Below are 27,569 nucleotides of genomic sequence, written 5' to 3'. Positions count from 1 at the left end.
TTTCTGCTGCCAATCGAAAGATGCTGGTAATGATTGTGGGGATGCATAGATGATGAAGATGAGGATTTGACCGCCTCTCCCACTCTGAAAATTAATGGTCGTTATTATTTCAACTTGTTTTGTGGAGTCATTATTCTTTGGGGAGCTGGCGACCGTTTTGTAAGCAGTTTCTCAGCTCGTGTCCTGAAAGAGCCTGAGGTTTCCATGGTGACCCGTTCCTCCAGTGACTGAGCTGTTATCCCTCAAAACAAAAGTCGAGCCGAAGCCCTGAAGAGCTCCCAGTTTCTCCTCTGGAGAATGAGCAGTTTTCAGAAGCTTCTCCACTCATTGAACTCGTCCAGATCTGCATCTCTGGGTTTTTTTATCTCTGTCTAAAATATAAACCACAATGTCTTCATTCGACCCTGTTTATTCTCTGCTCTCTGTGATTCCAGCAAACCTTTGAAACTTCAAACCTGACCAAAGCTTTACTGGTGCTGTGCACCAGTAAGTTCCAGTTGTAATCCATCAGCTTGTATTATTTATGTCCTCGAGGAAGCTGTGAGGATTAAAGCCACACATCAGAGTCAGCTTTATTCGCCAGGTTTGTTCACACAAACAAGGATTTTAACCTCTACATTTGACTAATTTAAGCCTTTTCACACAATGGAGCTTATGTGGTATGTGAAGTTTTGATTTATAGCATAATTTCCACTCATGATAATGAAAATAAAATGAACGATTCAGTTTCCTGAAAACAACTATTATGTTCAAACAGGAGTACAAAGTCAGAGAACCTTCATAAGGGAACCAACAAGCTCAATGGAAAAGTCCAGCAGCTCTTTGCAATCTGCTTTGTGAATCTAGTGCAGAAATTAAGCGAATAGCATTAGCAAAACAGCACTGCTTGCTTAATTCCTCCTTCTATCTGTAACCATCTGCAATAAAAAAACATCCGGACATTTGATCCTTAACACAGAGATAAAACATCATGGTGACTCCTACATTTAACGGAAAAATGTATCTGAAATAAATGACAAAGAATAAACATAAGTTAGCCATTTATTAACTGGCCTTCTTCATGCACCTCAAACAGTGTTGTGAAATCTTGATCTGACTGAGGACTGTGAAACAGACTGTAGCAGGTAGAATATCACTTTTATTTTATCATAATAATTATGATAAACTAAATCAAAAGATCATAAAAATCCTCAAATGCCTTTAAACAAACTTAAATGAGCAGATCCAACATATCCAGGGTTTCTAAGAAGGATACAGTACAAAAGTTAACTAATAAAGATGCTGGCTGTTCACAGAATGCTCTATCCATGCATGTTAATGGAAAGTTGAGTGGAGGGAAAACGTGTGGTAGAAAAAGGTGCACAAGCAATAGGAATAATCATACACTGGAGAGGATTGTGAAACAAAGCCACACTGATGCAGTAATTCATCCAAAAGGATCACCAACCAAGTATTAAGTGTAGAGACCATACAGAACATGCTGTTCTGTAGGTCCACATTTCTGGATCAAAATCCCTTTTAATGGTTTGATGTTATTTTGTAACTTACTGATGAACTGAATTTTGCCTGTAGTCACAAAAATGTATGGAAACCAACATGTGAAACATCATTGTGTGTGGAATGAATCTATGTTTTATAGGAGAAGAGAATTCATTGATACAGACCTGATGGTAAATAGAAAGAAAGCCCAGCAGTTCTTGTTGCAGAAGGAGGGATTACGAGAGATAGATCAGGTGGTGGCGTCTCACAGATAAACCTGCTGTGGACATTAATGTTTGAGCAATAATGAGATTCAACGAAACAGATTCATGCACAGATTCAGGAACCACAAACAAAAACTTGAAAATAAGCTTAGAAAGCTAAAACCTCGGTGACTGTAACAAAGGAAATGATGCATGAACAGGTTTGATGAAAGGAGGAGTGAAGGGGAGGAAACATGGCTGAAATAAGCTTCTGAATGAAGGTCTGGAGACCTTGGTGAAGGGTTGTTCATACATGGCAGCCTGTCAAAGCAGGGCTCTCAACCCAATTCATGCTTTCCACCCACTACCACACCACACGGCTGTTTTCTCACAGTGAAAAATAAATTTACAGCTGAAGAGGTGGCAGTCTGAAAAGAGGCTGATGTTGCTCGAGTAGCAGGATGGAGCAACAACAGCCAGATTTGAGGGGCAGGAAATGAACATGTTCAGTCATGATGATGGACACGGGGCCATGATCAGGCTCCTGTTTCTTTACATTTTCCTTCCCAGCAGCCAGATGTTCCTGTAACCTCTGAAGCTGCCTCTATCAACAATTTTCCGGGCTTTATAAAGAGCTTTATTGGCTTTTTAGATTTTGACTGCTTTGTCCACACAAGAAAAGCTAAAAATGAAGATCTGTAAAAACAGAAACATTCAGATGTAAATAATCGATTTTGAGCAGGTAGCCCACATCTGAGAGTATTTAAGAAGGTAAAGACCTGATCCTGGACCTGAGAGATGCATCATCTATCAGTTAATCAGCCATCCCGTTGGGGATTATCATGCTGCAGCTAAAGTCTAATTGTCTGTCTGTCAGGCTGTGTTAACTTGGGAATATTTCATAGATTCAGCCAAAAAAATGGAAACAGATTGTCTATTTCTGACAGGCTGGTTGTCAAATTTTTGACAGACAGGTTATGACAAAGTCATGTGCTTTCCCAGTTCCTGTTTCACCAAAGCCAGAGCCATGTCCACCTTCTCAGTCCAAAGGTGACCTCGCTTTAAGTGAAGGTTAGACTCTAACAGTGCTGCTTCTTGTCTCTGATCCTTTTTGTGGTGTTCTTGGACCTCAAGGGGCAGAGATAGAGCAAAAACAAAAACAAAGTTCAGGCGGGCGACCAGGCCTGCACCAAAGACGTGGAGGCCGACTGAGCAGAGTAGAGGACTTCCCAGACACTCTGTGGAACTCCAGAGGCGTGGAGCCTGGCAAACCCTCAGAGGTTGAAGCAGAGCCTGGCGAACCCTCAGAGGCTGAAGCAGAGCCTGGCGAACCCTCAGAGGCTGAAGCAGAGCCTGGCGAACCCTCAGCGGCTGAAGCAGAGCCTGGCAAACCCTCAGAGGCTGAAGCAGAGCCTGGCGAACCCTCAGAGGCTGAAGCAGAGCCTGGCGAACCCTCAGAGGCTGAAGCAGAGCCTGGCGAACCCTCAGAGGCTGAAGCAGAGCCTGGCGAACCCTCAGAGGCTGAAGCAGAGCCTGGCGAACCCTCAGAGGCTGAAGCAGAGCCTGGCGAACCCTCAGAGGCTGAAGCAGAGCCTGGCGAACCCTCAGAGGCTGAAGCAGAGCCTGGCGAACCCTCAGAGGCTGAAGCAGAGCCTGGCGAACCCTCAGAGGCTGAAGCAGAGCCTGGCGAACCCTCAGAGGCTGAAGCAGAGCCTGGCGAACCCTCAGAGGCTGAAGCAGAGCCTGGCGAACCCTCAGAGGCTGAAGCAGAGCCTGGCGAACCCTCAGCGGCTGAAGCAGAGCCTGGCGAACCCTCAGCGGCTGAAGCAGAGCTTGGCGAACCCTCAGCGGCTGAAGCAGAGCCTGGCGAACCCTCAGAGGCTGAAGCAGAGCCTGGCGAACCCTCAGCGGCTGAAGCAGAGCCTGGCGAACCCTCAGAGGCTGAAGCAGAGCCTGGGGAACCCTCAGAGGCTGAAGCAGAGCCTGGCGAACCCTCAGCGGCTGAAGCAGAGCCTGGCGAACCCTCAGCGGCTGAAGCAGAGCCTGGTGAACCCTCAGAGGCTGAAACAGAGCCTGGTGAACCCTCAGCTCTGGGTTCAAAAGCCAGAACGAGGACAAAAAGTTCCTTAAACTCCTGCAGACTAGGAACAGGAGCTGAGGCGTCAACCGGACCCTCAGTGACGTGAGCAGAGGCGTCGCCGGGGCACCCGATGACTTGAACCGGGGCGTCCCTCTTACGACGTCTTCTGCGCCATGTGGAGGGGGTTGAGGCTGACTTAGGATCAGGCTGTGGTGTGTCTGGCCTGGAGTCAGACGTGGGCTGCTCTGCAGCAGCAGCAGCTCCCTGGAGACTTGACGTGGATGATGGAGGATGGCAGTAAAACAGCCTTACTGCCACTTCATACTCCATCTCGATCTGCTTTATCCTCTCCATCAGCTCAGGAGAGGAATACAGGAGACCTGTCATCCTGAGGATCTTGATTTGGCGTGCCGTGAACCTCAAGTGCTGCTCCAACTCGGCAGGTGTTGCACCAGAACTCCGGGCAGGAGCGACCGCAGACGGCATGGGCGGAGGTGCAGCGAGCCTGGGAGACAGTGCTGTGGCAGACGAAGATGCGGGCTTACTTGCTGCAGCCCTCAAGTAGGCTGGCTGAGAAACCACCTCCTCGCCTGCCGACCGGCTAGGAGCCGCTGCACGTCGGCATTTCTTGCGGCGGGAGGAGGACCTGGGCCTCACTGCCGGACCAGAGTGCACAACCAGGGTAGCAGGCGGAGAACGGCGACGAAGGGGACCTGTCCCCGGAACTGGAATCGCCAACCTGGATCCTTCATAAGCCGACTGCGGCACTGACAGCCCCACAGAACGGCGCAACGACTTCTCCGCCTCCCGAGACAAGAAAGTAAGGAGGTCAATGGAGCTAGCCTGATGCTCATCCGCGAGGTCCGTGTTTGGCAGAAACATTCTGTCACAGTTTACTTGATATCAGACCCCAGAATGCAGATGAGCAGGCAGCGTGATGGTAAGTGAAAAAAAAAAGGTTTAATAACAAAAACACACTCAGCAGGAGGCAGGAACACAACAAACGGGCAGGCAAGACAGGCATGGCATGATAAAAAAAAAACAAGACTTGGTTAGAGAACAAGACATGAGAATGAGTGAAAGATGTTTCCGCGAAGACTGACAGAACAGGTGTGAATATATGGCGTGAAAACCAGGTGGAGTAAGGAGACAGATTAACTTGAAGCAGGTGAACTGAATAAACTTAATTAACAGAACAAAACGTGACTGGAGCAAAACAGAGACTCTTGAACACAAACTAGAAAAACATGAAGCAAAAGCATAACTAGATCTGAAAACCAAACTTGACAAAACATGAACAAGACGACAAAACAAAAACATAACCAGGAAAATAAACAGAAACATGATTCAAAACTTGAACACTGAAAAACAATGAAAAAACCAGAAACCAAAAACCAAACAACCCTACATTATGACAGGTTTTAGACCACAATAATGTATTAGTATGGTGTAGGGCCTCCTTTTGCGGCCAATACAGCGTCAATTCGTCTTGGGAATGACATATACAAGTCCTGCACAGTGGTCAGAGGGATTTTAAGCCATTCTTCTTGCAGGATAGTGGCCAGGTCACTACGTGATATTGGTGGAGGAAAACGTTTCCTGACTCGCTCCTCCAAAACATCCCAAAGTGGCTCAATAATATTTAGATCTGGTGACTGTGCAGGCCATGGGAGATGTTCAACTTCACTTTCATGTTCATCAAACCAATCTTTCACCAGTCTTGCTGTGTGTATTGGTGCATTGTCATCCTGATACACGGCACCGCCTTCAGGATACAATGTTTGAACCATTGGATGCACATGGTCCTCAAGAATGGTTCGGTAGTCCTTGGCAGTGACGCAGCCATCTAGCACAAGTATTGGGCCAAGGGAATGCCATGATATAGCAGCCCAAACCATCACTGATCCACCCCCATGCTTCAATCTGGGCATGCAACAGTCTGGGTGGTACGCTTCTTTGGGGCTTCTCCACACCGTAACTCTCCTGGATGTGGGGAAAACAGTAAAGGTGGACTCATCAGAGAACAATACATGTTTCACATTGTCCACAGCCCAAGATTTGCGCTCCTTGCACCATTGAAACCGACGTTTGGCATTGGCATGAGTGACCAAAGGTTTGGCTATAGCAGCCCGGCCGTGTATATTGACCCTGTGGAGCTTCTGACGGACAGTTCTGGTGGAAACAGGAGAGTTGAGGTGAACATTTAATTCTGCCGTGATTTGGGCAGCCGTGGTTTTATGTTTTTTGGATACAATCCGGGTTAGCACCCGAACATCCCTTTCAGACAGCTTCCTCTTGCGTCCACAGTTAATCCTGTTGGATGTGGTTCGTCCTTCTTGGTGGTATGCTGACATTACCCTGGATACCGTGGCTCTTGATACATCACAAAGACTTGCTGTCTTGGTCACAGATGTGCCAGCAAAACGTGCACCAACAATCTGTCCTCTTTTGAACTCTGGTATGTCACCCATAATGTTGTGTGCATTTCAATATTTTGAGCAAAACTGTGCTCTTACCCTGCTAATTGAACCTTCACACTCTGCTCTTACTGGTGCAATGTGCAATCAATGAAGACTGGCAACCAGGCTGGTCCAATTTAACCATGAAACCTCCCACACTAAAATGACAGCTGTTTCAGTTTCATTGTCCAACCCCTGTATGTTTTAAATATGTCCTATTCCAACACATATGAATCAAATACTGGCTTTATCTCTGCAGCCTATAACCAATTCTGCAGGGGCCTCCTGGTGTTCATGTGTTTCAGGCAAGGTTGACTCCAGCCCTCCAGGACCACAATAGCCCATCCCTGGAAGTTATTAGTAGGTTGTTGCTGCAGCATCTGACCAGCACTTGTGTAGATTACGTAGCTATGGAGCATATATGGGATCTCAGTGTTGTGACCCTCACAGACTGCAGAGAGACTGAGGGGAATGTATCTAATTAAACTTATGAGCAGGAACAGGAGGAACTGAGCAGAAAAATAAAGAAACTAAACTAAATAACAAAACCCAGGAAAAACAGATCTATAGGACAATAGAAACAAACACATGAAACACAAGAATCTAGGGACTGAAAACTAAACAGAAGGAATCAAATAGCCTGGATAAGCAGAAAAACACCTGACAGAGAAAAGTAAACGAAAACACAAACACAAAATTCCACTAACTGGCAGCACATGACAGTGATGGGGTAACTAAGTACTAGAAAATTTAACTTCATGAATCTTCAATTCAATTCAGTTTATTTATATAGCGCCAATTCACAACACATGTCGTCTGAAGGCTCTTCACAAAGTCAGTAAAATCCAATCATCCAGATTCAAAGTCAGGTTCATACATTCGAATTAATCCTAACTTTCAAACAGTCAGATTCAGTTATTTATTGAAATTGGATAAAACGTTTTTCTATCTAAGGAAACCCAGCAGATTGCATCCAGTCAGTGACTTGCAGCATTCACTCCTCCTGGATGAGCATGTAGAGACAGTGGACAGTCACTGGGGTTGACTTTGCAGCAAACCCTCATACTGAGCATGCATGTAGCGACAGTGGAGAGGAAAAACTCCCTTTTAACAGGAAGAAACCTCCAGCAGAACCAGAACCAGGCTCAGTGTGAGCGGCCATCTGCCACGACCGACTGGAGATTTGAGAGAACAGAGCAGAGACACAAAGAGAACAAAGAAGCACTGATCCAGGAGTACTTTCTATGGGAAGGAAAAGTAAATGTTAATGGATGTAGCTCCTTTAGTCGTTTCATCTAGAAAGAAAGAACAGATAAACTCTGATCCAGTTTTCAAGGTTAGAGTCTGAAAGAGAGAACATAGAGTTAGTTACAGTAGAAGCTCAGTCAGTAGCCATGTCTAGGAGAGAGAAAGGGTTAAACACTGAAAGACAGGGCCATGTGGATCATCTGTAGAAGGTGAGCATTAAGTTGTTGCCAGCAGAAGCTTGGATGATGCCCCTCTCCAGAAAGGTGTCACAGGTAGACACAGAGCCAGGCCAGGTGTAGCTTCTAGGAAGAGAAAAGAGAGAACAAAGTTAAAAGCTGAAATAACAGCAAATAATGCAAAATTGGAGAGTAGTGTGAGAATGTAGTGAAGAGGGTGAAAGTGGTCATTATGTCCTCCAGCAGCCTAAGCCTATAGCAGCATAACTACACAGATAGTTTCAGTGTATTTATTTATTTAGCGCTTATTTACTATAATGTCGTCTCAAGGCACCCCACAAAGGGTCCGGAACGGCGCGGGGCCGCCGGGGAGACCAGACCAAACTACCGAGTGCCAGAGCCCGGCCACCCCAGAACGGGCTGCTTGTAGGGGCACTAAGTAAAATAATAAACTGATAAAGTTTGTCCCTTTAGAGCCCAGTGATGGTCATTGTTATACTAAAAACCACAATGATTGGGATACCTCTCTCTGTCAGACTGATTATAACCATTGGAAAAGAGAAGGGGTCATACAGGTAGCAGAAATGGAGGGTGTGTTTGCACCTCAACCATAACTGAACCTGTTTAGGCTAAACCTGACTCCCCTTTACTCCATCCAACAGGGAGGGAAGAAGACGGAGGTAAAAAATATGAAGGGAAAATGAAGGGAAGCTAAAATAGGAGAAATATGATCTCTCTTTTTAATTTTTTTTCTTTCTTTTTTTTCTCCTATTTTAAATGATCTCTCTTCCCCTCCTTGAACCGCCACCTTAACGTGGTGGAGGGGTTTGAGTGCTCGAATGATCCTAGAGGCTAAACCTTTACTGGACAAATTGGGTTATTTTTGAAGGTAAGAAAGATTCTGATTGGACAGTGGTACCACACAAAAATTAAACTAATCTAATGTTTCCTAAAAGACTCTGCATAGAAAAGGCCTTCAGAACCGTGGAGTTATTTTCCACCACAGTACCAAGTTTTTTTAAGCATGCTTTTTCTTTATTTTAAAACAGATCTGTATTTTTGTTTTGTTTTTGGCTTTTTAGCATAATGTTGTCTGAAGCTTATTATGAACTGGGTTAGGAGCAAATATAATCTGAGGTAAATTAGGAGCTGTGAACTAGTGATTTTTAAATCTGATTATTGTCCAAGCAGAAATAATACACTAACAGGTCTGGGGACTAACAGGCCCCTCCTTGAACCGCCACCTTAACGTGGTGGAGGGGTTTGAGTGCTCGAATGATCCTAGAGGCTATGTTGTCTGGGGCTTAAATGCCCCTGGTAGGGTCTCCCATGGCAAACAGGCTCTAGGTGACGGGTCAGACAAAGAGCGGTTCAAGAACCCCTCATGACGTCTACAGAATCGAGGCACGTGACGTCGCCCGGTTACGGCGGAGCCGGGGTCCCACCCTGGAGCCAGGCCTGGGGTCGGGACTCGACGGAAAGCGCCTGGTGGCCGGGTTGCTCCTCGCGGGACCCGGCCGGGCCAAGCCCGAACGAGAGACGCGAGACCATCCCCCAGTGGGCCCACCACCTGCATGGGGAACCGTGAGGGACCGGTGCAAAGAGGATTGGGCGGCGGACGAAGGTGGAGACCTCGGCGGCCCGATACCCGGATGCTTAGGCTGGCTCTAGGGACGTGGAATGTCACCTCGCTGGGGGGGAAGGAGCCTGAGCTCTAGTCGGGCTCTACTCCACGCACAGCGTGGGCTCTGGAACCCATCTCCTTGAGAGGGGCTGGACTCTCTTCTACTCTGGAGTGGCCCACGGGGAGAGGCGGTGGGCTGGTGTGGGTTTGCTTGTTGCCCCCCAGCTCAGTCGTCTCGTGTTGGGGTTTACCCCAGTGGATGAGAGGGTCGTATCTCTGCGCCTTCGGGTTGGGGAGAGGTCTCTGACTACGGGCCAAGTGGTAGTGTGGAGTACCCGGCCTTCATGGCGTCCCTGTCGGGGGTGCTGGATAGTGCCCCTCCTGGGGACTCCATTATTCTGCTGCGGGACTTCAACGCCCACGTGGGAAACAACAGTGACACTTGGAGAGGCGTGATTGGGAGGAATGGCCTCCCTGATCTGAATCCAAGTGGTGTTTTGTTATTGGACTTCTGTGCTAGTCACGGATTGTCCATAATGAACACCATGTTCAAACATAAGGGTGTCCATCAGTGCACTTGGCACCAGGACACCCTAGGCAGGAGGTCAATGATCGACTTTGTTGTCATATCATCAGACCTTCGGCCGAATGTTTTGGACACTCGGGTGAAGAGAGGGGCTGAGCTGTCCACTGATCACCACCTGGTGGTGAGTTGGATCCGCTGGAGGAGGAGAAAGCCGGACAGACTTGACAGGCCCAAGCGTATAGTGAGGGTCTGCTGGGAACGTCTGGCAGAGCCCTCGGCCAGGGATGTATTCAACTCTCACCTCCGGGAGAGCTTTGACCAGATTCCGAGGGATGTTGGAGACATAGAGTCCGAATGGACCATGTTCTCCACATCTATTGTCGATGCTGCTGCCCGTAGCTGCGGCCGTAAGGTCTGCGGTACCTGTCGCGGCGGCAATCCCAGAACCCGGTGGTGGACACCGGCAGTAACGGACGCTGTCAAGCTGAAGAAGGAGTCCTATCCAACCGGTACACATGTGTTTTGTGGACCTGGAGAAGGCATTCGACTGTGTCCCTCGTGATGCCCTGTGGGGGGTGCTCCAGGAGTATGGAATCGGTGGCTCTTTACTAGGGGCCATCCGGTCTCTGTACGAGCGGAGCAGGAGTTTGGTCCGCATTGCCGGCACTAAGTCGGACCTGTTCCCGGTGCATGTTGGACTCCGGCAGGGCTGCCCTTTGTCACCGGTCCTGTTCATAACTTTTATGGACAGGATTTCTAGGTGCAGCCAAGGGCCGGAAGGGGTCTGGTTTGGGGACCAGAGGATTTCGTCTCTTCTTTTTGCAGATGACGTGGTCCTGCTGGCCCCATCTAGCCAAGACCTACAGCATGCACTGGGGCGGTTCGCAGCCAAGTGTGAAGCGGCTGGGATGAAGATCAGCTCCTCCAAGTCCGAGGCCATGGTTCTTGACCGGAAAAGGGTGGCTGGTCCTCTTCAGGTTGGAGGGGAGTACCTGCCTCAAGTGGAGGAGTTTAAGTATCTCGGGGTATCTCGGGGTCTTGAATGAGGGAAGAATGGAGCGGGAGATCGACAGACCGATCGGTGCGGCTGCCACAGTAATGGGGGCGCTGTGCCGGTCCGTTGTGGTGAAGAGAGAGCTGAGCCGAAAAGCGAAGCTCTCGAATTACTGGTCGGTCTACGTTCCTACCCTCACCTATGGCCATGAACTTTGGGTCATGACCGAAAGAACGAGATCCTGGATACAAGCGGCTGAAATGAGCTTCCTCCGTAGGGTGGCCGGGCTCTCCCTTAGAGATAGGGTGAGGAGCTCGGCCATCCGGGAGGGTCTCGGAGTAGATCCGCTGCTTCTCCACATCGAGAGGAGACAGTTGAGGTGGCTCGGGTATCTATACCGGATGCCTCCTGGACGCCTTCCTCGGGAGGTGTTCCAGGCACGTCCCACCGGGAGGAGGCCCAGGGGACGGCCCAGGACACGCTGGAGGGACTATGTCTCTCGGCTGGCCTGGGAACGCCTTGGGCTCCCCCCGGAGGAGCTGGAAGAGGTGTCTGGGGAGAGGGACGTCTGGGCATCTCTGCTGAGTCTGCTGCCCCCGCGACCCGGTCCCGGATAAGCGGAAGACGACAAGTACGAGTACGACGATGATTGTTCTTTTTAAGTTTCATCAGAACTCATCCTGCAGCATTTTGAATCAGCTGAAGGCTTTTAACTGCATTTTGTGGACATCCTGATAGTAAAGAATTACAATAGTCCAGCCTTGAAGTAACAAATGCATGGACTAGTTTTTCAGCGTCACTCCTGGACAGGATATTTCTAATTTTGACAATGTTCTGGAGGTGAAAGAAGGAAATCCTAGAAACCTGTTTAATATGGATTTAAATGACATGTCCTAGTCAAAGTTAACACCAAGGTTTTTTACTTTATTATCAGAGGTCAATTTAATGCCATCCAGGTTAAGTGATTGACTAAGCAGTTTCTTTTTCAAAGACTCCGGTCCAAAGACGACAACTTCTGTCTTGTCTGAATTTAGAAGCAGAAAATTTAAAGTCATCCAAGTTTTTATGTCTTCAAGACATGCTTGTAGTCTATCTAACTGGTTGGGTTCATCAGGATTTATGGATAAGTAAAGCTAAATATCATCAACGTAACAGTGAAAATTTATCCCATGCTGCCTGATAATTTGACCTATTGGAAGCATACAGGTCCTTCTCAAAATATTAGCATATTGTAATAAAGTTCATTATTTTCCATAATGTCATGATGAAAATTTAACATTCATATATTTTAGATTCATTGCAGACTAACTGAAATATTTCAGGTCTTTTATTGTCTTAATACGGATGATTTTGGCATACAGCTCATGAAAACCCAAAATTCCTATCTCACAAAATTAGCATATTAGCACATGGCGCTTTAAACACCTGAAACCACCAGCAGAGGGAGCCGTGTAGGTTTGCTCCTGCCTCAGTTAAGGCCTCTGTTGATCAGAAACAATCTGCTATTATCTCTGATTGCTCGAGTTCAGAGTCAGAATATCGGAAAATGGATCGCAGAACAATTTAAATCTTTTTACATTGGTCCTGGTGCTTCATTTAGACCAAAAAACAATCCTTTCGTGAAAGGGAAAAACGTCAAGTGATGCTCTTTGGTTTTGGTGTTATTAGATGAGGTCATAAAGGAGTTCCCATGAACTGTGAAGTTTGCAGATGATGCTGTGATCTGCAGCTGGAGCAGGTGGTGGCGGTGGGCCTGCACAGGTGGAGCGACATCCTGGAGAGAAGTGGATTGAAACACAGAATGTGATTGAGAGGGAGACAGTTGGAACAGTGACGCTGCACAGCGTGGAGGTTCTGAAGGTGGATGAGTTTAAATACCTGTGATATAATAACAAAAGCTTTCTGTCAAAAATGTCATTAATGGCTCTAAACAAGTTTTATTTAGGTGGACTGAGTAGTAAAAGTTACAGACACCTGACCTGTGGTGTAAATATGACGTGGCGACACCACATGCCAATCAAGGTAGGCAGATGTTTGTTGATCTTCATAAATCAGGAAATGAGTGTCACAAAACGGAAACTGGCCTGAATGTACCAACATCTACAGTCAGAGCAATAAGTAAAACATTTAAAACACTTGGAAATGAGACAAGCAAGGCTGGATGAGGGCTCCAGTTTATCTTGCTCTACGTGTAATAAGGAGGATGGCGGAGGGAGGTAAGAACATCTCCAAGGCTCACTGTTGGAGAACAGCAGGAAAGAGAGGCGTTAACAGGAAGTTAACAACAATATGAATTCTTTGAAACACCAGGAGATGTTAAATTATCTTCTGGTGGCTTTTCCAGGAACCTCAAAGTGGGTCGGCACTGGGTCTTTCAGCAGGATAATGATAATGATGATTATAACACCAACACAGAAATGGATCAGCAGACACTAAATCATCCTTCTTCCAAGGCGTTCTCAGTCTTCAGGCCTAAAGTCTGTAGAAAACCAGTGGGCTGAGCTGAAGAGCAGAGAGCATCGAAGAAGAACCAGGACTCTGGACCTCCTAGAAAGGAATGGTCTCTGTACGATCCAACCTGCTGAAATCTAGGTTGTCACAGGGGTGCTAGAAAGTATCAACAGCAGAAGTGGGGTGGAGAGTGGTCCTGGGTGAAAACTATTCACCCAGGTTTGTAGGTTTGTAGGTTTGTAATGTGAGATTTAAGAGATTAATTTATTTTAAGGCTTTTTGCACGTTTTTTCTTCTCCATGGAGGCAACAACTGGATGAAGCTGTATGAAGGGTCCAATATTATGTTTAGGAGGTTTCATCCCATTCTGTGCAACATGTTTCTTTCTCGATGAACCCTCCTCTCTCTGCTTGTGGCTCTAGATTCACCTGAAAGTATATCTATGTTTCATCATAGTTGCACAGCGTGCAGCAGATGTTTGCACCAGAACCAGTAGAAAATACTAGCCAACTGGACCAGTAATGATGTGTGGCTTAAAAGTGGGACGTTCTGCTAAAATGATAAGCGCTGAAGAGGATAAGGTGACTGTAATGGACTGTAATGGAAGGTTTTGGCTGTTCTCTTCATTCAACTGCAGCAACATCCTTTACTGATAAAGTCCCAGCAGGCAGTGCAGTGAGAGCAGCCTTGGTTGCCTTCCAAATCTCTTCAAACCAGAACTAAACAGAGAAATCCATGTTTTCTTAGTTTATATTTATTCGGGGGTTTGTTGTTCACATGGTGAATATACAGACTGTTTTAAGACGCTTTCGGATTCCAGGTTTCACCACAGAAATTATTATTTCGCCATCGCTTTACATTAGTAACTTTCGATAAATATAGGGCTGATATTCCCTCCATCCAGGACCTGTACAGGTCTAGGGTCAGGAAAAGGGCAGCTAGCATCTCTGCAGAACCCACACATCCTGGAGACAAACTGTTTAGACTTTTACTTTCAGGTGGCGCTAACGAGCTTTATTTGCTAAAACCAGCCACCACAGAGACAGTCTCTCCCCCCCAGGTTATCCTAATTTATATTTAAAACATCTGATCATTGAGAGCAAAGTGGAACTGAATTCAAACTCCTTGCTTGTATGCAAAATGTTGGCACATAAAGCTGATTCTGATATGAATTATCCATCCAATAGGATAAATATAATATTAACGTGCAAACTGATCAATCAAAAAACCTAGAATATATTAACCAACAAATACTGCCTTCCAAGCAGTGCTTTGTTGTTTTAACATTGCACACGGTGACATAACAATGATGATATATCTGACATACTGTGCAGCTGTAGACTGCATCATAACCATCAGCACCAAAGATGACAGTAAAACCCTTTTTAATACACTGATGTCATCCATTCGTATAATGTATTTTGTTTTTATTATTAAGCTATTTTTATTTCATTCAACTTCCTGAATGAATTTCTCACATTTTTCTCTCTTTTTGTTTTTTGTTTTTTTGCAGTACCTGTTAACATCCTGCAGAGCAGCACTGGTTTATATTCCTCAGGGCATCTGAAACAAAAGAGCATGATATTGTTGAGATGCACAACAAATGAGGCATTATTCTGTAAGCTCCAAGCTGCAGCTCCTGCCAACTGTTGATGGAATCACTGGCTTTCAACCTCCAAGACATTTGCATCGCGATGTTCACCAGCCAAAAGCGGCGCTAGAAAGATGCACTACAGGAAAGATCCGATTAAAAACTGAGTCCGAGAGCGATTCAACTTGAGTTTCTGATTTTCATTCGAAGGGAGGTTTTAAAGGCAAAATGTAGAGAGAGAAACTCCAATATGATGTAGTTTTTCTAAGACATCCAGGTTTTTTCTGTTTTTATGATTTCAAACATTTGCTTCATTTTACCTTGAAGTTATTGCCATTTTTGGATCTAGCAGGAAGGATTAACACTGAAACAAGAAAAAAGTAACTTTATGTTTTGAAGCAGATGAGTTTGCAGTGACAGAAAGTCAGAACCAAAAATCAAACATTTTTTGTTTGCAGGATCAAAGCTTTACAATTCACAGCAGGAAGATGTTAGGGTGATTTCAGACGAGTCAAAAAAGAGGATCAAAGTTCTCAGATATTCAGATTTCAAATTAACCTTTTTATTTGGGTCATGCTCTTGTTTTTTGTGGTTTTTAAATAAATTAAGACAGTCTGGCTGAATGTATCAGCAGAAATTCGTCTAAATGAGGACTTGGACTGTTCTTGTTCCTCACTGATCGCTGCAAAGGTTGCAGAAGTCATACTAGATGTTGTAGCTGAACACTGTAAAACAAGCCCAGCTGTCTGATCTGGACCTGAGGGAACAGAGGAACCTTTCTTTCTCCTTCCCTCCGGCAGCAGATATTCAGTAGCCTCTCTGAGTGGGCATCCTGGTCCACATCAACATTCCTGCTTGGGTTCAAGGATATCTCCCGTGTTTGTGTCCCACAGCTCTTTAACATGGCTGCTATTGTTTTCCCGTCGCTCTGCCTCGACCCGCCGGCCAAAGGAACAAATCCAGGACTCTTCTGGGCTGCAGGGTCTATGCAGAGTGATCGGCCCACTCTCTGCATGGTTCTGTCAGGCTCGTGGGTGGAGCTCTGACTGAGTCCTGCAGGACAAACATGTCTCCATCTGAGACTTTCAAAATTTGACTTAGTTTACACCAGAATCTGAGACACCATGTTGGCTCCAAAGACACCCAGGTACTTATAAGAGTCCATTGTCGGTGTGGTGGGTCTGCGCCTGTGCAAATCCACCACCAGCTCCCTGGTTTTTCCTGCCTTGATCAGGAGGTGGTTCTGCTGGCACTAGTCTACAAAGTCCTGTGTCTACTGTGTGTGTGCTCTGAGTTGTCCTCACCTGTACAACATGATCTAAACTGCTGCATGTTGTATACTAACGGACATCTTCCATAACTTCTTTAGTTTTAGTCTTTGTTTGGACTTAAATTGAGGTCCAACTTAGAACATAAAGACAGACACAAACCCAAAATGTAAGAACCGCTAGGAAGCCTGTCTCTCACACCGTTTTGAAGGAGTTCAGAACCTCTCTTCTTTCCAACATTGCTTCAGTCCTTCACTGAGGTTCCTGTACAGCTCTCTGAAGATCCCACCACAGCATTTTAATCAGGCTGAGGTCTGAATTCATCCTTCAGGGTTTCTAGCCTGCAGCATAGGGTTATTTTTCTTAACCCTCTCAGAAACAGTTTTAATTAAAAACTGGTTTTGATCATTTTTGCTTTTTATGAAGTCAGTGAGCCAACACGGTTCTAGTTTCTGCAGAAGTTTTGTAAACGCTGAGATAACACTGATAGTTCTGGAAAAAATTTTCCTTATTAAAGCAGTTTAAATTATTTTCTACTGTAAAAAATGCTCTCTGTGTAAAAATAAAAACAAATTGAAACCAAAAACTTAATCTTGTTATCATTGCAGACAATTGGCATGTTCTCAAAGGTTCTTGCATCTTTTACGCAGAGATCTTTCAGTTCATGTCTTCAACTGGGTGGCTTTCCAACTAATTTAGCCACAATGCATTAACAAGACATATGAGGGCGGTCCAACAATGGCCTCTCAGTGCTCAGCTCTGCTTTGCAGTGGGCCATGGGTGCAGGCTCAGAGATAACCCTTGTTGTCCCCTGTGGCTGGGGAGAGGCAGATGGGTTGAGGAACAATGACCGGACCTATGCGGAGGGCGGCAGTGACTGACACAGCCTCTGAAGCACCAAAGAATGTCTGGATCAGAGCCAGACCCAAGATCCTCACCACCACAGATATCTCCCTCCTCCTGACCTGACCCGCCTTGTGTCCCATGGTGCTCTGGAGCTGAGGAGAAGACACCTTCAAAGACACCCTCTCCCCCTGAGCATCAGACAGGCTGAACACACCCTCAGGGAGCGGCAGAGTTGGGTGTTGGCAGTGTGGGCAGTGGATCAGAACAAGAGCCCTCAGCAGCTGATATAATGGCTACAGCAAGCACCTCAGGGCAGAGCAGCTTCGGGCTTGGCAAAAAGAAGAAGAGTCCTGGTCTGATGGATCAGCTTAGCAAATTCTTTGGAGGAGAGAAGAAGAAGAGGAGCAAGGTGAGCATCTGAAAGTTTACAGATCCCTTTACTTCTATAAAACTTGAACTTTAGGCTGTAGAATCGAGTTGGGGTTTCACAGTTTTGTACCAGTTTTGTTGTTCAGGTTGAAATGGTATCCTTATGACAAGCTGGGTGTTCTGGTTCTGAGTTCTTGCATCTACAGAACAGCATGTAAATGTTTCTGGTCTGATTTATGGGTCTCTTCTATGATTATTCACATATTCCGGAGAGCTACTAAGCCAGAGAAACTATAAAGAAGGAAATCAAAGGACTTGATTGAAGGTTCCAAGATGTCGTTTTGCTGGTGACACTTAACTTCAATTTTTGCGTCTGTTTGCATCTGTAAACTTATAATTATGGCCGGGGTTTTTTCTACAATCAAGCAAATTATGGCAAACATTTAAAAAAAAGCCGACTGGCAATGCCTCCAGCTTCTTCCTGATGCAGGATGCTTAGCCCAGAAACTATTGCCATGTGCTTAAGGATAAATTTTGTCTTTACTTATATTTTTATTTGGTCTTACACCATGTTGCAAAGATAAAAAAGTTTGTCTGTATTACTAATATTTATGCAGTTGTTAGAAATGCAGGTCTAAATGTGGATGCATGTAGCCTCAGGGGTGCACATGACTTTAATTTATAATTCTGAAATGTTAACAAACTACTGAAAGATCCAGTGCTGTAGGATGGGATGAAATGGGATGGGAAACTGGACTCAGTTTGAGCTCCAACATTTTATTCATCAGCTTTATTATTAGAATTGGAACATGAAGACATGCATCTCAGTTTTTCTCCTATAGTTTATTTTTTTTAAATGTTTTCTGCCAGAGTGCAGAGTGCTAAGTTTTTAATCCGGTCAACTCACACTGACAGAGCTTCTTACAGGACTTTAATTAGCTCATTTCAAATGTAGAACTTTCTGTTTTTATGTATTATAGTGAGACCTGACATCCTCTGATTTGTTCAATTATGAATTACTTCAGTCTTTGAATTGAACATATATATATATATATATATATGTTCTCACCTGTTCAGGGCTCATTCAGGGGTCATCTGGCCACCTCACCCCAGCAACCCTCCACTCGCCGTCGGACCAATGAAAACACAGTGGTGCATTTCTTCAGGAGCCTTGTGAGTCTCGTTGTGGATCACATTGCCCACAATAAACGTCTCTGCTTTTACATCAAGTTTCATCTCCTTTAATCATCATCCTAACATCCTAACATCCTAACATCCTAACTCATGGCCACACAGATTTGAAATTTCCTGCATTTTTTCTAAAAGAACCTTAGATCATATTTCCTTTAAAACACCAGGGAGGATAGATTTTCCTGCACTTCCCACACTGATTGCAAAGCTGCATGATTCCTTCTTATGCATACTAATAAAAAAAGAAAAACTGCAGGACATTTCCATCACCGGCTCAGATCGAAGTTCATTGTTGTGTTTTCTCTGCCCTGTTCAGTCAGTCACTCTGTTGTTGTTGTTGTCACTTTTGGTGTTTCTCCTGCAGGTTTCCTCCCCTCCTCCTAAATCCACGGTGAGTCCCACTTTTTGTTTCCTACATTCAGACAGTTGATTTTCCAGAGGTGCAGCTGCAGCCTGCAGGCTGAAGTTAGGAAAAAATCCTTTAAAATGTTTCACAAACAATTTTTTTTTACTTTCCTGGTATAATCTATGATGCATGTTGGCATCTATGAAAGATTTCTGATTAGAACCTCAGCCTCAGTGGGAACTTTCAACAATCATGGTTTTAGTGCCACCTGGTGGCAGCTTTAAAACATGTGCTACAGAGGACAGTACAGGTCCTTCTCAAAATATTAGCATATTGTGATAAAGTTCATTATTTTCCATAATGTCATGATGAAAATTTAACATTCATATATTTTAGATTCATTGCACACTAACTGAAATATTTCAGGTCTTTTATTGTCTTAATACGGATGATTTTGGCATACAGCTCATGAAAACCCAAAATTCATATCTCACAAAATTAGCATATCATTAAAAGGGTCTCTAAACGAGCTATGAACCTAATCATCTGAATCAACGAGTTAACTCTAAACACCTGCAAAAGATTCCTGAGGCCTTTAAAACTCCCAGCCTGGTTCATCACTTAAAACCCCAATCATGGGTAAGACTGCCGACCTGACTGCTGTCCAGAAGGCCACTATTGACACCCTCAAGCAAGAGGGTAAGACACAGAAAGACATTTCTGAATGAATAGGATGTTCCCAGAGTGCTGTATCAAGGCACCTCAGTGGGAAGTCTGTGGGAAGGAAAAAGTGTGGCAGAAAACGCTGCACAACGAGAAGAGGTGACCGGACCCTGAGGAAGATTGTGGAGAAGGGCCGATTCCAGACCTTGGGGGACCTGCGGAAGCAGTGGACTGAGTCTGGAGTAGAAACATCCAGAGCCACCGTGCACAGGCGTGTGCAGGAAATGGGCTACAGGTGCCGCATTCCCCAGACCTGGGCTACAGAGAAGCAGCACTGGACTGTTGCTCAGTGGTCCAAACTACTTTTTTCAGATGAAAGCAAATTCTGCATGTCATTCAGAAATCAAGGTGCCAGAGTCTGGAGGAAGACTGGGGAGAAGGAAATGCCAAAATGCCAGAAGTCCAGTGTCAAGTACCCACAGTCAGTGATGGTCTGGGGTGCCGTGTCAGCTGCTGGTGTTGGTCCACTGTGTTTTATCAAGGGCAGGGTCAATGCAGCTAGCTATCAGGAGATTTTGGAGCACTTCATGCTTCCATCTGCTGAAAAGCTTTATGGAGATGAAGATTTCATTTTTCAGCACGACCTGGCACCTGCTCACAGTGCCAAAACCACTGGTAAATGGTTTACTGACCATGGTATCACTGTGCTCAATTGGCCTGCCAACTCTCCTGACCTGAACCCCATAGAGAATCTGTGGGATATTGTGAAGAGAACGTTGAGAGACTCAAGACCAAACACTCTGGATGAGCTAAAGGCCGCTATCGAAGCATCCTGGGCCTCCATAAGACCTCAGCAGTGCCACAGGCTGATTGCCTCCATGCCACGCCGCATTGAAGCAGTCATTTCTGCCAAAGTATTCCTGACCAAGTATTGAGTGCATAACTGTACATGATTATTTGAAGGTTGATGTTTTTTGTATTAAAAACACTTTTCTTTTATTGGTCGGATGAAATATGCTAATTTTGTGAGATAGGAATTTTGGGTTTTCATGAGCTGTATGCCACAATCATCCGTATTAAGACAATAAAAGACCTGAAATATTTCAGTTAGTGTGCAATGAATCTAAAATATATGAATGTTAAATTTTCATCATGACATTATGGAAAATAATGAACTTTATCACAATATGCTAATATTTTGAGAAGGACCTGTACATCCCCTGTAAACCTGGCTGAAGGCCTGAACTTACTCTGCAAGAACAGAGCAATTTCTTCGTTTGGCTAAAGCGGAACCAAGTTGCTTCTGGCCAGGCCATTTCATACTGTAAATTAACTCAAGTGCAGAGCTCCAGGGAAGTCTTCATAGAACCCTCTAACTGTACCATATCCACCTTATACATCTCCAACAACTCACAAGAAAAATGTTCCTCTGAGAATTAAAAACAAGCTGCAAGAACTCTCACACCAGTGCAGCGGGATTTTCTGTTCTTTCAGCTCTGGGACAGAGAACATACTTCTCTGTTTGTGGAGATTATAAATTGGTCTTAATGTCTTTACAAGTCATGCTCATTCACATACACATCACTGGTCTGCATTTAGATCAAATCATCTCCAAACTGGGCAGTTCCTTGTGAGTGCTGACCTTTTTTAGTCATTTATGGAAATCCAGCTAAAATGGGATTCTGTAGGATTCAGAGTTTTAGGATCTAAACGTTGATACCAGCTGTACAATTTATGCTCTGTGGTTTTCATTGAGCTGATGGCTCCAAATCACACTTGTTCTGTTCAAATGTAGATGAATGATGGCTGAAACCACTAGGTGGTTCTGCTCTGGTACAGTTCTGTTTCCTATCTCACTGTGTCGCTGTCTGTTTCTCTTTCATGTCCAGTGGAGAGAAGTCTTGGGTTTGGTACGTCTCACAGTCGAACTGAGCGTGTGCAGTGATTCCTCATTAAATCTGTCTGTAGAGAACATCCTCAGCTTCCTAACCTCTGCACCCATCCTGGTTTCTGTTTTTAGTACCACTTCTTTCCTGCTTGGGGAGAAACATCTTTTTATACCCTGACCCTGGGGGGAATCAAGGCTTATTCAGCGGCTACAGACTTACCATCAGAGACTGAAAGGCTCCTTGCATGTCTGAAAAAATCCCCTTGACTCACAGACTGATCTTCTTAACAGATTGGTTTATTCCTTCTAAAACAATCATTTATCCTCCTTCTTTGCTTCAATCCAGAGCGACTCTCTGCTTCTGAATGACTTTGAAATCGCTCAACTATTTATGACCCGGTAAACACCTTCTCTTATAGGATCTCTTGGCCTGTTTCTCCTTCCTCCTCATCCTCTCCACTTTCACGCCTCTTGTTCTGTCTAACACCTCCACCTCCTTTGTACCAGAAATGACTCACCAACCTTCTTTTGTGTTTTCTCATCTTTGCAGCAACTGCAGAGAGTATTATGACTGTTATTTCTCAGCAATCCCCCGTTCCAGTCCTCAGTGTCAGTCTGCTCTTGTGGGCCTCATTTCATCCTTTTCTTTCCTCCTTTAGGCTGATAAGTGACTCAAGGTCTCACTCATGATATTCTGTCTTTGTAAGAGCTTAAAAATGGCCAATGCTGCAGACAACTAGAATCCAATGCCAGAAATGGGTTTCTCCACTTAAGACCTTCTGAAACTTATTGCTGCCTGAGTTTTTAGGGTACAAATTGTAACATATAATCTACATAAAACAGAAATGTGGAAGAAAAACTGTTAAACTGTGACAAGACTGCTGGCACAAGGCATCGCTACCATAAATTCAGATTTTTAATTCTGATGAGTTCGTCTGGACTTTTAATGACTTTCAGGCTTTAGACCGGCAGTTCCTACATATAAATATCTGAAAGTTCATTTTCTGGTCAGATTGAATGTCTGTACTTCTGCTAATTCGGTCTAGATCAACAGTAATTTATCCTGATGTTCACTGATGTTGGGGTGCTGGTCAATCCACCCTTCACTATTTCCTACCTTTGCCTTTATGGTTATTTTGAATTTCAGAGCCGAGAACAAAGCAGTTTAGGCTTTTATCTTAAATCTGGAATTTAAATCATTTTAGAGTGGTTTAAGTGAATGCTGTTTTACAAAATATTACACCACCAAAGAAGTCCCTGTCAAAGCATCTGCACTAAATGAATATATGCAACCTGACACGTCATATCCACTGCAGCCGTGGGCTCACACCATTCATCTCTATGCATTTAAAGAGCATTCATGGCAAGCCATATATTTTTGTGGGAGTCTGCTGAAAAGTATTTTTCCTAGAAACTTTGATGTTTCTTGTTGTTTTTAATTCAACAACAGACTGAAACCCTTCAGCAGCTCCATGAGTAGCATTTGTTAAACTGGTTGGATGTTCTTTGTTTCCAGAGGTAAAATGCAACTCATCTTGTGAATTTTAAGGTCGGTCAATGTAAAATAAATTAAGCAGCTCAAAGGTTAGAGTCAACAAATCAGTGTCAGGATCAGGTTCTGCTTTTAATTCAATTCAATTCAATTCAGTTTATTTCTATAGCGCCAATTCACAACAGATGTCGTCTCAAGGCTCTTCACAACAGTTAGGTTCATACATTCCTATTAATCCTAACAATTTTAGCTCTCCATCTGTGCTCACAGAACCTCTTTTTCTAGGCCTCTGCATCGCGTACTGAGAGCACGAAGTCGCCAGTCAGGAGACGCAGAGAACAAAGCACGCTGTCCAGGATCTTCAACCTGGTGAGCTTGCAGCCTGTTTGCCTTCTTTAAACCTCAGAATATCTGGTTTCTCCCTGTAACACTGGGCTTCATAAACCTGGCTTCCTGTCTGTGTTTACTCAAATGCAACAGTGATGTTCTCCTCAGAGATCCGTGAGTAGTTTCATAGTTCAAATGTCATCTGAATTCATCAACATGCCTTTAAATCAGTCCATCATCACAATAACATAACACGCTTGAAACCAAGAGTTTTCTTTTTTATGCCGATGTTACACAGACAGCCATGGGAAAAAGAAAGTACACCCTGTTTTATTTCTAAGGTTTCCATATTTTATTTTAAAACTGATCTTTAAATCAAACCTAAGGTAAAAAAAAAAAACTAAAAAAAACCTCAATTGTCATTAATTGTTTATTAAACAAAAATAAAGCCAAAATGGAAAAACTGTATGTGAAAAAAATAAGTACACCCTTGTCCCATCAAGGATAAGATGCATTAATTATCTGACCATCATCAGTGTAACCTCCTCTATAAAAGCTGAGCCTTTCTGCTCTGGAGCATTCAGTTGTGTGTTAACACAATGCCAAGTTAGAAAGACATCAGCAATGACCTCAGAGAAACGGCTGTTAGAAATCTGGGAAGATCTTTCTGAACTTACTGAAGTCCATAATCCTGCAGCGAGAAAGATTCTTCCCAGGAGTGGACGTCCAGTAGATTCAGCCCAAGGTCAGAGCGTGAAGCTAAGAGAAATGACCGAAAACCCGAGAGCTCCATCTCAGACTCTACAGGCCTCAGTTAGCAGGTTAAAGGTTAAAGGTCATGACAGTACAGTCAGAGAAACCACTGAACTAGTATGGCTGCTTGAAAGGGTTGACAGAGAAAGCCTCTTCTGACTAGAAACAAGATGGCAGCAGGCATGTAGATTGACACCCCAGACAAAGAAAAGTAAATAATCCTGCATATAATTTGAAAGGTTTTAAACTTGGTTTGTGTTTAAAGTTCCAGTTAGGCTTAGCTGTTAGTGTTACAGTTGGGTTTAAGGCATTAGAGAATTTAAAAAGTTTAATTCAATTCAGTTTTATTTATCTAGCACCAATTCACAACAGATGTCGTCTCAAGGCTCTTTTCAAAGTCATTTAATAAATTTATGAATCTGTAAAGGACTGACGGGCGGAGCTTAAGAATGACATCTGCTGCCAGATACTCCTTGATATTCTGGGCTTGTTGTGCAGGCCCAGAACCTGGGTACCTTACACTCACTGAGTGGACCTTAAACTCCTCTGTGTACCAAAGTATTCTAGAGTCCAGTGTCCAACACCTGAAGCTTGGTCCAAACTGGTTCATCAGCAGGACAATGATTCCAAACACTGCAGCAGATCTACAGCAGAATGGCTGAAAAAGAGTAGAATCAAGGTGCTGCAATGGCCCAGTCAAAGTCCAGACCTCAACATAATGAAAACGTTATACCTGTTAATAGATATTCCTGTCAGAATGGTTCTACAAGCAGTTGGATCATGAGGTGGACTCTGGTCTGATCATATTTCTTTTGTCTTCATTCCCTGAACCTAAAACCTTACGACCTAAAGATGGTGGACTTTCTTTTTCTCATGACTGTAAATGCAAATATCTCTCAATAATTTGTCTGCAAACAGCTTCTCCCATCTGGTCATCCTGGAGCATCTTATGGAAGCTTTAGACAATCTTCACTTTGATGAGCTTCCAACACAGTTCTAACTGAAATCTGCTCTCACCACCATGAATAAAAATATTAACATGTTTAACATTCCTCTGTTCTTCTGTCCAGGGAGAAACCAAGTCCCGTCCACCCCCAAAACGCTGGAGCACCATCTTCTAAGCTCTCCGTCGATCACCAAAGCTTAGATCCGACAGGACCAGAAGAACACCAAGAACAAGGAGAGATGGATCCACAGAAGTTAGACTCACAACCTCAAGAAATGTTAACCGACTAACACGAGCCTCCTGTGTCTTGAGACAGAGACACAAATTTCTATAAAATTTGAGAAAATTTAAGTTTTATGTTTATTGTGGCTTCTAAAGAATGTTTGAGCTGTTCCTGAACAGTCCTGCTTTCTGTGACGCGTATCCTGCTGAAGAGTGTCTGTTGTCTGAGCTTTGTTGCTCTGTCTGCTGACGTCTGGGTTTCCTGCCTGAGTGATGTGTCGTGGCTGCCGCTGATTTTTGTTTCTGATCAAAACTTTATCCCAGAATTCTTCAGGTTCTGTTTCGGTTTGTCCCAGAAACGTCTGTTTGTATATGAAAGTGGAGACCTGTCTTTGTTGGATGTAATGCAGCTTCATGTTTCATTACGCATCAGTGTGATTATGACCACGTACTGTAAGATGCAAACATTACGTTGCCCTTTCCACTGCACTGTGACCTAACTGTCAATTGTACCTAAACCTAAGAGCTGTTCTCATCTACCCTGTCTGATGTGTGTGCATCTTAATTCAAGTTTCAGTGTGGTTTGTGTTTTCTCTGAGCTGATGGTTAAACAGTAAGTGAATGAGAGGTTTTAGGCTGACATGGAGAGGCAAAGTAAGAAGAACAGAACTGTAGGACAGCATGTTTGGTTCGAGTGTTCTGCTGAATAATTTCTCATTCGTTTTCATCTGTTTGGATGTTCTAACAGGACAAAAACACTGTAAATATTTCTTTTTCCTGATTTTGCTGTCCCTCTTTCATGTTTATGTTAAACTGTTGTTTTAAATGTGCATCTTAACATAAACTGGTTCAGTCTTGTCTTATTAAAGAGTCTGTAAATGTGGCTACAGGCCAACCAAACTGTTTGTTGCAATAATTACTTTTTGCTGCCCAAAATGCTCACTGCTTGTCAAAAATCCTTCGATCATGCATTCATGTTGCATGGGTCAATTGAGTAATTGGGTCACAAAGATATATGAAGAAGAGGCAGATTGCAGAGCCTGCAGACATAAACCAAGAAGCAAAATCATTTCAGACACACCCAAATAAATTAAAACATGAAAAAACCCACAGAGACTTGTGGTGTTCTGGTTGCAGAAGGACCCAAACACAGGAGTACTGAACAAGTAAGGAATCCATCCCACTGATGATGGGATCTGCTCATTTTGCCCTCAGTGATCAGATTAACTACAGTTACTGAAACTGTGTGTTTCTGTGTGTGTATACTGGTTTATGATACGTATTTAAGATGTTTTCTGGGATCTTCTCTAACCTTCTAAGACTGATTGGCCTTTGAGGACCAAAGTCTGGTCCTAATGTAGCTGACCCCCTTTTTGAGGGTTAGGAATGATTTAGATGTATGGTGTGAATTAAGGTTTGGTTAAGGTTTGAGTTAGGAATATCTTAGTAAATTAGAGTATGTGTTCTGGTGAAGTTTTTCCTAAAATAACCTTTAAGCGGGTATTAAAAATTTTTCATTAAGCCACATTTCTGTATCAAAAAAGATTTTTATTGGTCTGATGTAATATTCTAATCTTAAATGTCATGTTTTTATTAGTCTGAAGTGGAAAATCATTATAATTAACTGCAATAAAGGCTTGAAAACATCAGTCTGTGTGGAATGAATCTATATAATGTGTTTCATGAGTGATAAACCAAATTTTCTGTAGTATTCTCTTTTATTGAGATGCACCTGTACTGGTAATGGGTAGGGTTAGGAAAAAAAGCATTTAATAAATAAATAAATGGAAGTGAATACAAGGTCCTAATATCGGGATAAATACAGGTTTGGTTGGGTTTCTTGGCTACTTGGTAGTTAGATAGTTAGCTGGATAACTAGTTGATTTGGTGGCTGGGTAGCTTTTTGGCTTGTTGGCCTTTTGGTTGGAAGGCTGGTTGGTTAGTTGGTTAGACAGTGTTTGGTAATTTGGCTAGTTAGCTAGTTTTGTTCGTTGGCTATCTAAATAGATTAAAAACATGTAAAATAATCATTTGTAGCACAAAGAAATTCTTCAACAGAAAGTTGCCCTATTAGCTTATTTCCTAGTTAAGTGGTTAGCTTGTTGGCTAGCTTGCTTGCCAGCTAACTAGCTGTCTAGCTAATTTAAAATATGTTTATCTGAGTGTAAAATCATCCTGGGGAAGCAAATTTAGTTCAAACAGCTTCTTTGTAGTTGCTTTTTTTTTTATCCTGAAAAAGGATTAATAGGATTTTAGTATATATTATATTGGTATTAGCTACTCATACCCACAGTAACTCCCAATAAGAACCAGTGATGGTTTATACTGTGGTTGGTGATGGAGAACAGGTGACTGATTACAGGTGCTGAAAACGATGCTACAAATAAGACTAGCTGTGATGTTTCCACAGAGCTGTGTGCAGGTTGG

The 27,569-nt window shown here is 43.9% G+C and overlaps 1 protein-coding gene across 5 annotated transcripts; it reads left to right on the top strand.

Moving 5' to 3' along the window:
* Nucleotides 1–17,072: 17,072 nt before the first annotated feature.
* Nucleotides 17,073–26,791, top strand: mbpa (myelin basic protein a). Of its 5 annotated transcripts, XM_047384335.1 has the most exons (7): nucleotides 17,074–17,354; nucleotides 18,392–18,487; nucleotides 18,870–18,896; nucleotides 21,404–21,424; nucleotides 23,180–23,263; nucleotides 23,375–23,395; nucleotides 25,045–26,791. In XM_047384335.1, exons 1-6 carry the CDS (start codon nucleotides 17,235–17,237, stop codon nucleotides 23,375–23,377), a joined length of 351 nt encoding a protein of 116 aa, XP_047240291.1. In that variant the 5' UTR covers nucleotides 17,074–17,234; the 3' UTR covers nucleotides 23,378–23,395; nucleotides 25,045–26,791. The 5 variants fall into 5 exon arrangements, with proteins under 5 accessions (XP_047240289.1, XP_047240292.1, XP_047240291.1 ...); XM_047384333.1 differs by lacking the exon at nucleotides 23,375–23,395 and having other exon boundaries at nucleotides 17,073–17,354; XM_047384337.1 differs by lacking the exon at nucleotides 21,404–21,424 and having other exon boundaries at nucleotides 17,076–17,354.
* The last annotated feature ends 778 nt before the right edge of the window (nucleotides 26,792–27,569 follow it).

The sequence above is a fragment of the Girardinichthys multiradiatus genome, chromosome 13, assembly GCF_021462225.1.
Source record: "Girardinichthys multiradiatus isolate DD_20200921_A chromosome 13, DD_fGirMul_XY1, whole genome shotgun sequence".
Classification (NCBI taxonomy): Eukaryota; Metazoa; Chordata; class Actinopteri; order Cyprinodontiformes; family Goodeidae; genus Girardinichthys; species Girardinichthys multiradiatus.
The sequence above is the reverse complement of the archived record's forward strand: the minus strand, read 5'-3'. Positions and strand labels throughout refer to the sequence as shown.